Below are 14,461 nucleotides of genomic sequence, written 5' to 3'. Positions count from 1 at the left end.
TTTCTCACTCTTTCCCGCTATTTTTTTCTCGCTTCTTTTCCTCGCTCTTTCTCTCGTCCGCTTCCAAAGATCCGAAAGCACCAAATCGAATTTCAAATTACGCATTGTTTATTGGGTTAACCTTTTTGTTGGTGCTGCGTGTGGTTGTTGTTGTTGCTGCTTCTTTTGCACATTATGAAATATTCATCATCACATTAAAAGAGAAAAAAAGCGGCAAAGAAGCGCGGCGTTGTGTGGCCGGGTTGGCATAATGGGTGCGCTCGCGCACATCGTAAACCAATTCAAATATGATGCATGTAAACGAAAAGAAATGTATATCTTTCGTTTCATTGCCAATTTACCCGTTTTAAATATACACACATCTAAATTCCAATTGGCAAAAACTATTATTTTTTCGCTATTTATGTGTTTGCTCCATTGTGCAAGCGCTTTTACACGGTGCGAGCGAGCCATCCAGAGAGAAAAAAAGACAGACAAATGTTTTTTTTTAATTTTTGTGAGGCAGTGTGATTTTTTTTAACACGCGAAGAAGAAGAAGCAGCAGATGATGAAGAGAAATAAAAAAAAAATGAAGAATTAACTTTCTTTTTTTTTCGTGTGTTTGTTATTCAATATCCCGAGCGCCCGAAAAATTTCGTTGAATATGAAATGAAGGAAAAGAAAACAAATGGTCGACGGATACAAACATAGCGATAATCATAAAAGTTGGCGAATTTTCTATGGTTGCAAGATGCTTCTTGCTAGAGAGACAGCAACATATGTCTAGGTGAATGGTTTTGCTGCCACAACTACGGCAGCGGCTGTGCTGCTGCACTGCTGCACTGCTGCCATTTCGCTTAAGTAATGGCCAAATGCAACAATACCTGATTATCTAAAGAGCGTGGAATTACGCGAAACGAAATGAAATGGAAAAAAACAGATATTATTCAAAAACATAACCATCACGTCGGGGTTCAAGTTGTTGTTGGCGATGGCGACGGTGATGTTGTTTATGAAAATTGCACTGCGCATTACAAATGAATGCAATTTTACGTATTTTGTAGAACCATTTCACCTTAATTACCCTGCGCATAACGAATATATATTATAGCTATTGTTTTTCTGTCTTCAGTGCAACGAATTTTAAACTTAACCTTTTCAATGGGATTCATGGACACACACACACATAAATGGAAATAACAAAATGCATTGCAATTTTCAATGAAAATATTGCACTCGCATCACAGATATTATTTATGAAGTGACAGCCAATGTTTTTCACTCATTCACAAAACAATTTGTTGGATTTTCCTCTATTTCTTTGTCTTTTTCTTTCCTTCATTTTTCTCTCGGAGCCATTGCAGAGCAAATTCCATCCCAAAATCCACCACTTGTTAAGTAATATAATTTCGTTGGGATAGTCTTTTTTTCTTCGTTTTTCTCTTTATCTCGAAGAAAAGAAGAAGAAAACATCGTGCTTGCCATAAATGAAATGGGAAAATTGTAATTTATATGTTACAAGGCTGACATATGTCTGGCGAAAAGACGGTTTAGCATTGTGTTGATCTCGCGAAGTTGAAATACTTGGAACGCGAGGCTCGACTGAGTCCCCGCGAATTGGGCGTGTGAATTTTATTGGCTTTCATCCACTTGAATATGTTGGAGCTTTAAGTGGGACTTTCGTGCAAAAAAACAAAATGAAAACAAAAGCAAAAAAAAAAAAACAGTGCAAGTGATGCTCACCCATTACATCTCAACGACGTCAATTCACTTGCGACTATTTTTGTTATAAATACACAATCGCCACCGCCATCACTGCCGTCGCATTGCCAAATTCGGAACTGTCCGTTCAGTTTTCTTTCTCTCTGCATTATTTATCTTGGTTGATTTTTATTTCATTTGTTTTGTTATTACTTCCACGGTTTGTTTTATTCATTCCGAACGAGCTCGCGCTCACGCCGTTGTTCATTTCGAGCGAGAGTGCTCTTGCAATTGTGTTGCCCCAGCTCAAGAATGGCATCGGAAACAACTTAAAAGCGATGAGCTAGCATTAATTGGGAAGAAGAGGAAAATAACAACGATGACTACGATTAAACCTGTTGCCATTGATGTGTGTATGTGTGTGTGGCTCAAAGCGGTGTTACGCGAATGCACAACACCGTTTAAATTGTAATCACGATGAATGGGATTTTGGTGGTGTTTTTCGTGGCTTTTCGTTTTCGGTCCATCCATGCGAAGTCTCAATTGGAATGATGTTGATCTTGCAAGAAAATCACTTTTCGAACATAAAACACAAACACTGACTCGTTAAATCAAGACTTAGACACATACTATATAGATTCATATGAATCGATAGATGAAAGACCATTTCGATTAATGAAAGACGATTCCGATGAAAAACAGAAAGACTTTTTTTTTTTTAAGACAGACCAAGAAAGAGATAGAAGTAGAAGGGAGAAGAAAAAAAAAGAAGTGTGAAAATTGTTTAATTAAATATTTCGGTAAAAATTAGCCTAATCATAGCATTAATGGATTGTATTCTGTTTTTTTTTTTTCATTCTCTCTCTCTTTTCCAATTTCGTTTCAGATATAATAATGGCGTTCAATGCAGTGGTTTTCGCTTTTCTTCACTTACACGTAAGTTGTTCACATTGTCATCGTCTTTTGCTTCTTTGTTTCTGCTTTTTACCTGTTTGATATCCGGCGAAAGGTGAGAAAAACCGGCAAATGCGAGCATCTCGCTTGCTCACAACAGAGATTGAGAGAATAAAGACCGAGATCGCGAAAAATTAGCGTTTTTCATGAAACGCAGCGGGTGATTTGTCACGGGAGTTGTATGATGCGGGCTTTTCCCATTCTGGATTTGGTCTGACTCATTTTATGCTCTAAACTGTTAGCAATTTAACAGTTTGATTGACTGAAACTCACACAATTTGTGCCGTGTGTGGTAAATCGCAATAAAATCATCATAATAACAGCGCACACACACACACTGCTGACATTTAATTAGCCATATGGTCTGCGTCCGAAGCCAGGCCGGGAAAATTGCTTCGTCTTTATATTCGAAACCTCAATGGAAACAACCTCTCGCGCGCATGCTCACAATTTTCATCTCGTGGTGTGTATTAAAACTATTTCGTAATTTTCACCGTTCGTAATCAAATCAACACAGTTGAAAAAAGCACTGTGATCGTGGACGATTGGAGTGCGAAAATTGCGAGCAGTGGCGATCACTCAGTGGTTTGCATACAATCGGCGTGTGAACGGCGGCAAATGTTGTTGCTATAGCGTTCGCACATTAACCATCATCACCGGCTATAGGCAGCAGCAGCAACAACAAACCATTGCCTCTGTCTCGCTACATTTTTGGTCACAATTAATTTATCCATAATAAGGTGTGCTTGAGCTTATTTCATTGCAAATGCCATAAACATTTTTGTTTTCGTGTACACATTGATTCCCGTTTCGCTCGCGCTCAGCCCAATGTGTGATGAGTGAACGTCGTGCAAATACATACACACATTCTCGCTAGAGATTGATGTAATACCAATTTCAAACATGTCATCAACTCAAATTGCTTCCATGGAAAACACACAAAATAATAATTGCAGTAAATTGAGCATAATTTTCAGTTCGCGATCCAAAATATACATGAGCATGCTTATGTATGTGAGAATCGCACCGTAGCGAGAGGCAAAAGAAATACACACGATATGAAAGAAGGTGCTTCATCGATCGTTCGATCGTTTCGATCGATTTTATTGTAGCTTCGATTTAATCCCGATCCCAATTTTTATTTGCTGCAATCGGGAATGAATTCAAATTTATGCTGATATCGATCGCATCGCCGATCCAAAGCCAGCCTAGACTATATCTATCCCAATATGCCCATGTCATGATCTATTCCAAGTTCAACACAACACTGAGCTGGCAAACATCACGAAATAAAAGAAATAAAAACAACACAACATAACTTGTTCTCGACATAAAACTTTAGCTCGGCAAAAGTGCAACCGTGTTGTTAGTCGCTTGTTGGATGAAACGACACGGCCATTGGTGTGTATGTGAGTGCACAGGAAAGTATTCAACGTGGAATGATGCACTGTTCACGGAACAGAAAGAAAAATTGGCTCTGAATAACCTCACAGAATACTCATGGCATGCACTGTGAGCACTCAGAAGGCTTGAAAACTATTTTTCTCCTTCTTGATATACTCGCGGATATCTTCGCTGCAATTCTCTGGTACTTTCAAACTGGCGAAGAAAATGTTTGTCGTCATCGATTCACTGGCATATTCTCCTCGAGCCCTGGTTCTATAATAGAACTTCTGCTCTAAATCGCTTTCAGCGGATGCATCATGACCAAAGCTAAAACCATAGTTTTTTCTACTTCGATTCTAACACTCATACACACCAACATAGTTGCCGAACGAATCAATGATGTCGTATTTTGTACGTAATATCCATTGTATAATCGTCAATTATATGGCAAGTGAGCACCAGCAGAAGCTCAAAGCTGCTCAAACTATCGATTCCAATTTGCAAACATGTGCAATACCAACCAGGTCCCCGGCTGTGTGAGTGTGACACACATGAAATATATGAGTGTCTTGGGCCACTATTGCCGCTGCTGTTGCTGTTCGCAAAACAACTGTTTCTATTCACATTTTCTAAACGGTTTCGATTAAATGGTTATCTCTTCAAATGGATACCTTTTAACATTTATTATATTATTGCGCGTAATACAGCATTGAAAACAGTTAGCCAATGTATTGTGCGTATGAATTCATCAGTACAGTAGGCGACTGTCGCGGCGATGATCGCTTCTATCATTGTTGACTTGTTTTGTCGTGTTGTCGTCATCGTTGTTTTCCGTTGAAAATTATTCACTTCATTAGAGCGTGAGTTCTCTCTCCCTCTCTATGTTTTTGTCAAGCTGTTTCTCTCTTTCTTCGAGCTTTGTCGAGCTCTTTCACTCGGTCGCTCTCACTAAAATCAATGCTCGCATCGATTTTTGTTTGCATCGCACTTTTTCAATTGAAGGAATTATCTACTCGACCCAAACAAGATTCACTCGATGAACGCATTTGTGCGAATGGGATGTGAAAAAAAAATACGTTTACAGCTGTGACAGCATGCTCCGTGTCACCACACAAAACCAAACGTTTGCATTTCCATGGCTAATTGGAATTTTCAAGAGGTTTTCGACATTCGATTCTCAAGTTGGGGATCACAACTGCGTTTTAGTTCGTTTATTCTTTGCCATTGTCTCTCTTTCTCGCACCTTTTTCCCACCTCTCTCGCTTTTGCGATGGTTTCGCTTTAGCTTGGTCTCTCTGAATCGTTGCTTCTATTTCTTCTATTCTATTGCGTTCTATTGCATTTTTACCCAGTCTAACTCATTTTTACCCAATCCAACTCATTTTTACTCTTTTAACTCATTCTGTCTTGTTTTTTCGCATTCTCATTCATTTTATCTAACCTTTTTTGCATTCTAACCTATTCTAACCCATTCTAACGCATTATTTTTTCCATTTTTCACCTACTATCCAATCTATCTCTCCATTGCAACTCTCTGCAAATTGTTTTCACACATTAATTTCGCAGTGTAATAATTTGTGTTCGTGTTTCTTTTCGTATTTCAGGCAATCATAAAAATAGCGCAGTCAGCACAAATTCCAAATCATTCACGTAAGTAGAATCAAGCCAATTTTTTGCGTCTTGTTCGCATTCTTAGTTCTAAAGTGATTCGTGGCCCATTGGATGCCACAAGCGTATAATGATCGGTAAAAACTGCGACCATAATAAAAATCAGTTTGATATACGAGGTATGACCGCGTGGTTTTTGTCGTGCATTCGTATGATTGTGCAAATTAATTGTCGCTAAAATACAGTAATCGACGAATGAAAACCAAAAAGTCGGCCATCGAAATGGCGTTTCAATGTGCGTTCGTTTGCAACGGTAGCACGTCTTCAGGCAATGGACTGTCCGGGTGTGATAAACAAATTGGAATTGGGCGTATGCTCGGACGTGCATTTATTTCGCATGATTATCTATTTATAGCACGGCTTCGTATTTCCGGGAACATTTGTCATACGGTTCTGTGAAGCACAGACCGTAGCAAAACGTGTAAGCAAACAATGTTGTTGGTTCGACCAATTAAATTATATTCGTGGAACATTCTGCTTGGTGTTGGCTGCTGCTGCTGCTGCTGCTGCTTCAGATACAAGATTGCACCACACGTACATATCGCATGATTAATTTAAACAACAGCCAACCTTTCTGATTGACGTAACACACCGAAAGAACCCATCACACCGACGTCAAAATGGATGGTCAGTTATATCTCATTCGCCTCCACTTATATTGCTGCGGTTATTACTGCTGCTCATTCCGAAAGCAAATGCTTGTTGTTTGTTACTGCTTTCCTCTCCCTCTCTCGCCTAAGATATGTGACTGATGAAATCTCTTTCTATGAATGTATAACGAGTTGGAATCTGCATTAATTACATGCTCTTCTGAATATATGCGCTAACGCTTTTTGGAATCGTCAGCCAAACCTACATCGCCCAAACTCCATCCAGTACTTATGCCCAGTTTACCGTTATTCGACCATTAGATGAATTATCATTTTTCTTTCTCTCTCTCTCTCTCTCTCTCTCTCGTGGTTTTTTTATGGGCCTCGTTTGCCATCGACACTGTTTCTGATTAATAAAATTTTGACCAAAATACCTCAACGAGTCATGCCAAAATTTAATTTAAAAAAATGGTCATCAAATCCGTTTTTTTTCTTCTTTTTCTTGAATATTTTGACCATCTGCTCGAAATGGTATTGTGTGCGCGTTTTTTTCTTCATGCCATAACACGATAAGCTTGAATTTTATCGCCATTTTAATGATTGGCCATCAGTCATTACATTGTTGTGAAATGACTTTACGTTCTCGAAACACATAACACTATGGAATATGTGCTTATTTTTACGATGCGCACCGTTCGACGGGCGCGCGGGGAAAATCCTTTGAAATTCGATGTGCTAATCACTTTGAAGAAAAGAAATAGCGGTTCAAATGCGTTTTGTTTTTGCCGTGATTTTTTTTTTTTTTTTGCAACAAAAAAAGCATTCAGAACCATCTGATGGAAATGCCAACTCATAGTCGATATGAACTTATGCAACGGCCAAATTAACGACATCGACCGGAAAACTAGTCTTTACAACTTTGCTAGTCGTAAAAAATATACAAGCAATTCACTCGGCTGAAAGAAAACACACATACTAAAACTAAGGAAAATACGACGAAAAATCATAGAAATTCAAACGAAAAATCCTTTCAAATAACTCGCGTGCATTACATTTGCACAGTCGTAAACCGAATCGGTGGGTTTTTCGTACATTTCGTTTAGATTTGTTTTTTATTTTCAAAATTTCATTGTATGCAAATTTGTGTTTAATGGCACAATAATGATGATTGTCGAACGTTATGGGGTTTTGCGGCAGCAACAGCGACGAAGGTGGCGGTGGCAGTGGCAGTGGTCGCAGTGAAGTGTTTGCCACATGATTTTCACTTTTTCATTTCTGATTGTGATCGAAGCATTTCGATAGCTGACAGGTCGGCTAGATATGCAAAAAGGTCATTGTAATAAGACAGCCACTCGGCTCGTAAAATATTTTGGGCGCTTTCAATCGAAATGTAACTGTTCACGACTCTCGAAATGATTTTTTGTTTGTTTTTCTTCTCGATGACTCGGTTATTTCTATTTCTACTTAAAAATTTAAGCCATCATTTTTATTCATCGATTTAATTAGGCACATGCTTGGTGTAGCATAAAGTACAAGTACACGAAACATGATGGCAGACTATGCACCAATGGTCAGTTGTGAAATGAAGCGATTGTTTTGTTTTTGTTGTTGCTGTATTTTAACGGCATCGCTCGGTTTTTTTCACCGTCGAAGATCACAAATTGCGATTCCACTTGCGTTCAGATCTAAACACTGATCAAGTGCTCTCCCTCTTTCCATCTCTCTCTGTCTCTCTTCCTCTCTCTCTCTTTCTGGCTGTCTATATCTCTCCATCTCCACCTCTAGTGTGGATGGAATAAAGTACGTATCGAACTACAATTGCTTCATTGGATAAATCACAAACAAAACCAAAAAAAAACCAAATTGGTAGTGCGCTTTTTTTCCTAATCGAACGAGCCCATCGATTCAATACTTATGAAGAAATGTGCGCGGTTTTTCTGCTGCCTCAAAATTGATCGAAAAACTCCCATTTTCGTTGTGTTCTAATGCTCAAAGCTATGCTATACGCAAATATATTATTGTAATTTACTGGCCATCTGCTGCTCTCTTTCCATACCGCAGCATATTTTCAACGCATCACTATTTTATCAGGCAATTTTCGTTGGTTTTTCCAATTATGGAACGATGATTTTTAACGATTTTTCGGAGTCTGCCGTAAATTTTCGTTGATTTCGTAACTTTGTTCATAATTTTCTCTCTATTTTCGTGGTTTTCTTCTTTTTTCTCAACTTTTCTCTCCATTTTATGCTTTTTGATTATTCTTATATTGTTTCTTTGCATTTTGATCTTATTTTGATTAGCCTCGCTCTTTTTTTGCTTTTATTATTCTTTTATTAATGATTCTGACCATTTTTTCACACCAATTTTTTTTTATTGTCGGTGTTATTACCTATGCACATCAGAATCGATAGGCCAATAAACAAACATCGACGAAAGTAAATAAAAAAAAAATCGCTCTGCATCCTATCTCTTTGTGTGCATACCGCGATATCGGTGCGCGACTTTGCATTAAAAACCCATTACAGTGGACAATTTGATATTGGGTCTGGCCTACTGTTTTCACATATTGATCACACAGCGTATCTGTCGAGTGTTCGGTGTAAGTGGGGCCCGGGAAGACTTTAAATATATTACATATAAAAGCAGCGTAACCGCCGCTCTTTATTTTATATTCCAACATTTGTTCTTTTGTTGTGTCGTTCATTCGTTCGTACGTTTCTTGGTTGAGTTTTTATTGTTGTTGTGGTATGGGATGCTGTAAGATTAAAATGTGTACCATGGAACGAATCTCATTCTCTCTCTTGGTGCCGTACAATTCATCATCGGGCAGACATTGCAGTCGAAGACTTCGACTCAAAGTGCCTATCTCGTGCGCATATATGTTGGCATGGCCATGGCGAAGTTGTCAGAATATTGTGCTGTTGCTGTTGCTGCTACTGCTGCTGCTATTTCTGATGCTTGGGTTTTTTTTTCGTTCATTGGTTCTTTGTCTTACATTTGGCATTCTTTTTACGTGATTTTTTCTCTTGTACATATTTTATTTGTTGATGGCTGGAAAGCAGCACTATATTCACAATAATTTAATATATAGTTACATTGTTTGGATGGGCTCTCGCTTCACATCTGCTTGGTGCTCACGAACGAACGAACGAATCGTATCAAACAACGACGGGGCAACACATTCGATATGTATGTGCATTTGATCTCTCTCGGTGCTGCTCGGGCTATGTTTTGTTTTGACTTCCATCCTAAAGACACATCACACAAATATTTTCGTTTGCATGAGAACGGTCAAGCACAAGGTCTTTGAACTCGCTCTCTCTCTCTCTCTCTCTCTCTTCGTTCGCGTGCTTTTTTCATTACTCTCATTCTGCTTTTCAATCTTCACCTTCTTAATCTGTTGCTGCTTTTTATTTTATTTCTTTCTTTCTTTGTTCTCTTTCTCTCACTCTCTCGCTCTATCTTGCTCTTTTGTCTCTCTTTTTCTCTACCATTCTCCCCTGTATCTCTCTCTCTCTTTCTTTCTCTGTCTTCTCTCTTTTGTTTCACTCTCACACTCTCTGTCGCTCTCTTGTTTCTTTTTCACTCAAACACTTTTCCATTCACTCATCCGCTCATTCACTCATATTCTCTCGCTTAATGGCTCTCACTCGCACGCGCGCACGTTCGCGACAATCAGGAAAAAACCTAATCCAAGCATTTGCAACGGAGAATAATGCTCACACTTCTTCTCTCTTTTTTTCGGTATTGTTTATTTTTACTTACCCGCACTTTGATCAAACAATTTGCGATGGATTGAGTATGTGTGTGTGTGTTTGCTTTTTCGTCGTTCGTTCTTTTGACTCTATTCTGATTTATTTCGGCATCACTCTGGACCGCAGATGAGAAAAACAACAACAACAACAAAAAAAAACAATCTGTATACTTAACATTCCATGAGAATTCAATTGAGCTTGGATTCTGTAATAAAATGAAATGATGCATTTGGAGACTGAACCGAGCAGTAAAAAAAAACACCGTGTATTGTGTTAACAATTTGAGGAGAAGAAGGCAAGCAATAAATCGTTGTATTTTATTTGCGATTCAATCAATGTTCGATGTTAAACGCGAACAAAAAAAAATTCAATATAAAGAAATTGTGATGTGATCAATCTATGGGTAGAGAAGGATCAAGCAAGACATTGGCTATTGTCGTCTCGTATGTGAAACAACTCATCGTCTGGCTAAAGGTTCATCAATGATAATGATGATGATGGAGGCCAGAAAATTGCATCCTCTCTTTGTTTGTTGTTATTTATTTTTTTCAGTCGGCTTTAGTATCCTGTGCACAAATCATTTGTAGCATTCCACATGGCAAAAAAAAAACCATTTCAATTGTCGACTTGGTTGAGGCCTAGATTTTCCATTTATACCGTGTGCAAACATCGCCTAAGCCGAATCGATGTTGACAATGCAGCAAATTTACGCTAATGTTTGATAAAGACCACAGAATGCATGCCACCAAATATGATGATAAATGACTTGGATTTGAGCAGCCCGGCTGCTTAAATTGTCACCCTCGTGGCGGATTCTATGCATCTGCGCAATATGCTTGCCATGCGAAATCGTGCACAAAATAATAGTAATAAATTTCGATGGAGAAAAAAAAAGCCACTTCACACGAGTCAGCTCATATATTTTGCACGGACGAGAGATAGAAGCCAGTACCGTGGTTCCAACTGTGCACTGTGTTTTCGTTTTTTCAGAGCCTCTTTAACTCATTCTCACTGTGCAACTCTCAACAGCCGATATATCTGAATAAAGAACATGCATCGTGTCCATATTCGTGCCTTATTATTAGAATCAGCAAAATGCTCTTCCGGAGTAGATGATCTTCAATCTAATACGAAACACACACACAAAAAAAACGAACAGTACATTGTTGTGTCGAACATTCTTAAATCTCTGTTAAGCTGGAGAGAGAGAGAGAGAGAGAGAGAGAGAGAGAGAGAGAGAGAGAGAGTGAGAGAAAGGCGCACACAGAGCGGCAACCGACTCAGCCATGAACGCGAACGGATATTTTCCAACCGATATGCAGACAAAGATCACGAAGTGTGCATTTTTACAAGAGGAAATGCCGTTGCTTAGAACATTTGCTTTTTCTTCGCTGAACTGATTGTTTTCATTCTGTGGTGCGCGCGCAAGCGAATGCGTTCACAAAGCTTCGTGTCTTGGTCGATCTTTCTCCCTCTTGCTGTTACTTAAAAATTCTGTCTACTACTCTCTCTCTCTCTCTCCCTCTCTCTATTTCACATCCTCTCGCTTGCTCAAACATAATCTACTTTATCCATCTTGTTCGCTCCGTTGCTTAAATGTTGTCTCATTCGTTTCTTTGTCTCTCGATGAGTGGCTCTCTCATGAAGCCGCTTCTTCCACCATGCATCATGCACTACCAAGCTAAAAACAACAACGAACGATAGATAAAATTTAACGATTTTTCTCAAATTAATTCAGCTTTGTGTAACAATTGTCTAATTTCGGTTCGGATGAAGAAAAGCACAAAAAATGGTAGGTCGAGAAAGAGACACACCAATCGATAGATAAGTCGAAAAAAAAACAGCACAAATAACACGATAACCGTAAAAATCCACCAAATCAGCGGGAGAATCGACAAAACAATAACCAAAACCAACCAATCTCACAATTTTTACGCGCTGAAGAAGAGAATAAACAGACATGTGTTATGCAACTAGAACTTAACTGTGAATTTCCTGTGTTGACATGCAAACTGCGCGCATTCACAAGCGTCGAATCTCATTAGAGACGATTTGCTGCAGCAGCAAAATCAACAACAATAGCAACACAAACATTGAACAATAACACACAATTCGATCACAAATTACACTCCAAATTACGGTCTTGGATGCCATTTATTCTGTCTACTTCAAATTGCACGCGGTTCATCTTGCATCAATTTGACTCGATCTTCGTTTTCTTTGGCTTCTCATTCTGTTTGAATAGACCATTCTTGTATTTTTTATTGAATTCTTCGTCTTTTGAATGAAATTGTTTGTCTTATGGTTGGTTTTTTTTTAGTTTTTGATTGAAATTTTAGACTTTTGATCCATTTTTTTTCTCCTTTCCTCGTTCTTTTTGAAGAAATTCTTTGGGTTTTATTTCAATTTGTGGTGTTTGAATTGATTTTTTTATCAATCTGTTTCGATTTGAGTTCTTTTCATGTGTCTTTCTTCGGTTATTGTGCTATTTTTTTACTCTCGCATCATTTTCAATTTCCGCATCGTGTTCAGTTTTGTGTTTCTCGTTCAGTTTCCATGCACGATTTTGGCTGAAGATCGTCGAAAAGCGATTTTATGGCTGATGATCATCGAAAAGAACTTCGTTTGTTTAGAAAAACGATGGGCCATCGTCGATGGCACAGCAAAATCGTTAGATTATTGCCTATTCCTTCTGTTTGTCAATTGTTCATATTCATTTTGATCGTTTTTGATTTGCAATTTTGTCCATGTATTTGTTCTCCATTATTTTAACCTTTTTTTTCCAATTCTCCTCCACAACAGATATACTATCCGTGTCAACAGCAACAAAAGAGCCCACCGTGCGGATAAAATGTTTAACGGGTTCGATGCTTATTACGATTAAAGATGCACCAACTAGTCCAGATGATGATCTATTTAGTGGCATGATTTATCCAAAAGGCTTGTCAAAGAATTCAACGTGCCTGACGGAATACAGGTAAGGGTTCAAGATCGTGATCTCGCGAATATCGGATGCATGCTCGTTTTAAATCGCAAAGAGATCGTTGAGATTGTCGGAGAGCGAGCAAGCTAGCGATCGAGTGCCACAAATGATACGGACTTAAATGACTTATACTGTTTGTTTGCAGGCATCATGATGGTCCATTGAAATATAAGCTGCCATTAAGGAGCTGTAATACAATGCCACAGGAAACGGTAAGTAACTGAAAGAATACGTATGTAATCTCTTAATCTTTTTCCCAACGAAATAAGAATCATCACCGACTTGACGATTTAGAGCGAAAAGATTTGAATTTAAATCCGAAAGAGTATGCCGTTAATTTCCTGATCGTTCATTCAAAATGTTCAAACGGATTTTGCGTTTGAAGTAGGCTGTTTCTTAGATAAACGTACTTAGATAAGCAAAATCGCGATTTGCGAGAGAAAAAAATCCATCTGTTAGATAAACCTAAAATATTTTGGCGAAATATTACCAGGTATAACCCACGCCACATTCCTCCGTAAATGGTATTAGTTTCGTGAACGAAAATGTCATTTTTTGGGCGAAAAAAAAAGTCGAATTCGAAGAAAAAAATTTTAAATGTCGAATTTGATGAGCATACGACTATTACGAAACACAGCAGTGAAGACTTATTTGTGGATGGTTGTTGACCTTGAAGGCTTTTGAATTTGCGCCTCGTTAGTGGATTGTCGCACACACGGACCGACCAAAACGAAGAAGAATTTATTTATGGTCTTTTGGCAAGCGGACGCGGTCGCGCACCTCGCAAAAATCACATAACACATTTTGGGATCATGTCACATTTCGATCGGGTGACCATTACGTTTTATTTCGCCAAATATGAGTTGGTCGAGATGAAGAGGCGCATTAGTAAATAAACATACATACACACTAACGATCGCCAGATCCATATAAAATAATGACAATTTCCCCTCCCCCCTCATCTCCCGCATATATGAATCACACAGCTCCGATTCCACATAGCCGAAAACACCAAAGAAACAAATAAAACAACAGGCAGTGTCTCTCTGTGGCACTGCCATCAAATTAAAATCCGTTGACCTTTTTATCTCGCTCATGCCCGTACATAACATCGCACTGTTGCTGCTTCAAACCCATTTTAGTGGCGAAAACAATTAAATAAAATGAAATATACAAAAAAGCCAAAGAAGAAGAAAAAAAAAAGTCCGAAAAAATGACGCAATTCAACGAGAGCGAAAAATCAAGTAAAGAGACAAGACATGGTGTTTCTGTACAATTGCTTTGGTAACAATGGTTTTCGCTTTCCGCTGTCGGGCCACCGCGTCAACAATACGGCGTTAACATTGAACCAACGACTCGTGTGTTGTTGTTGTTTTTTTTTATTCGGGAATTAAAAACAACATTTTTGTTTCAGTTGTTCAACGACAAAACTTGATTTTTTTTTC

At 38.5% G+C, this 14,461-nt stretch overlaps 1 protein-coding gene across 2 annotated transcripts in view; it reads left to right on the top strand.

Annotated features, from left to right (window-relative positions):
• LOC129574424 (uncharacterized) overlaps nucleotides 1-14,461 on the top strand; it is a 40,942-nt gene that overhangs the window by 16,412 nt on the left and 10,069 nt on the right. For both annotated transcript variants that reach the window (XM_055456439.1, XM_055456440.1), the window contains exons 2-5: nucleotides 2,567-2,616; nucleotides 5,625-5,670; nucleotides 12,836-13,010; nucleotides 13,162-13,228. In XM_055456439.1, the coding sequence (XP_055312414.1) occupies nucleotides 2,575-2,616; nucleotides 5,625-5,670; nucleotides 12,836-13,010; nucleotides 13,162-13,228 (330 nt within the window). In that variant the 5' untranslated portion in view covers nucleotides 2,567-2,574. The remainder of the gene's footprint in view (nucleotides 1-2,566; nucleotides 2,617-5,624; nucleotides 5,671-12,835; nucleotides 13,011-13,161; nucleotides 13,229-14,461) is intronic.

Source organism: Sitodiplosis mosellana, unplaced genomic scaffold, assembly GCF_009176505.1.
Source record: "Sitodiplosis mosellana isolate CC-2019 unplaced genomic scaffold, AAFC_SMos_1.0 Smas_scaffold_6162, whole genome shotgun sequence".
In the NCBI taxonomy this organism is placed as follows: Eukaryota; Metazoa; Arthropoda; class Insecta; order Diptera; family Cecidomyiidae; genus Sitodiplosis; species Sitodiplosis mosellana.
The sequence above is the reverse complement of the archived record's forward strand: the minus strand, read 5'-3'. Positions and strand labels throughout refer to the sequence as shown.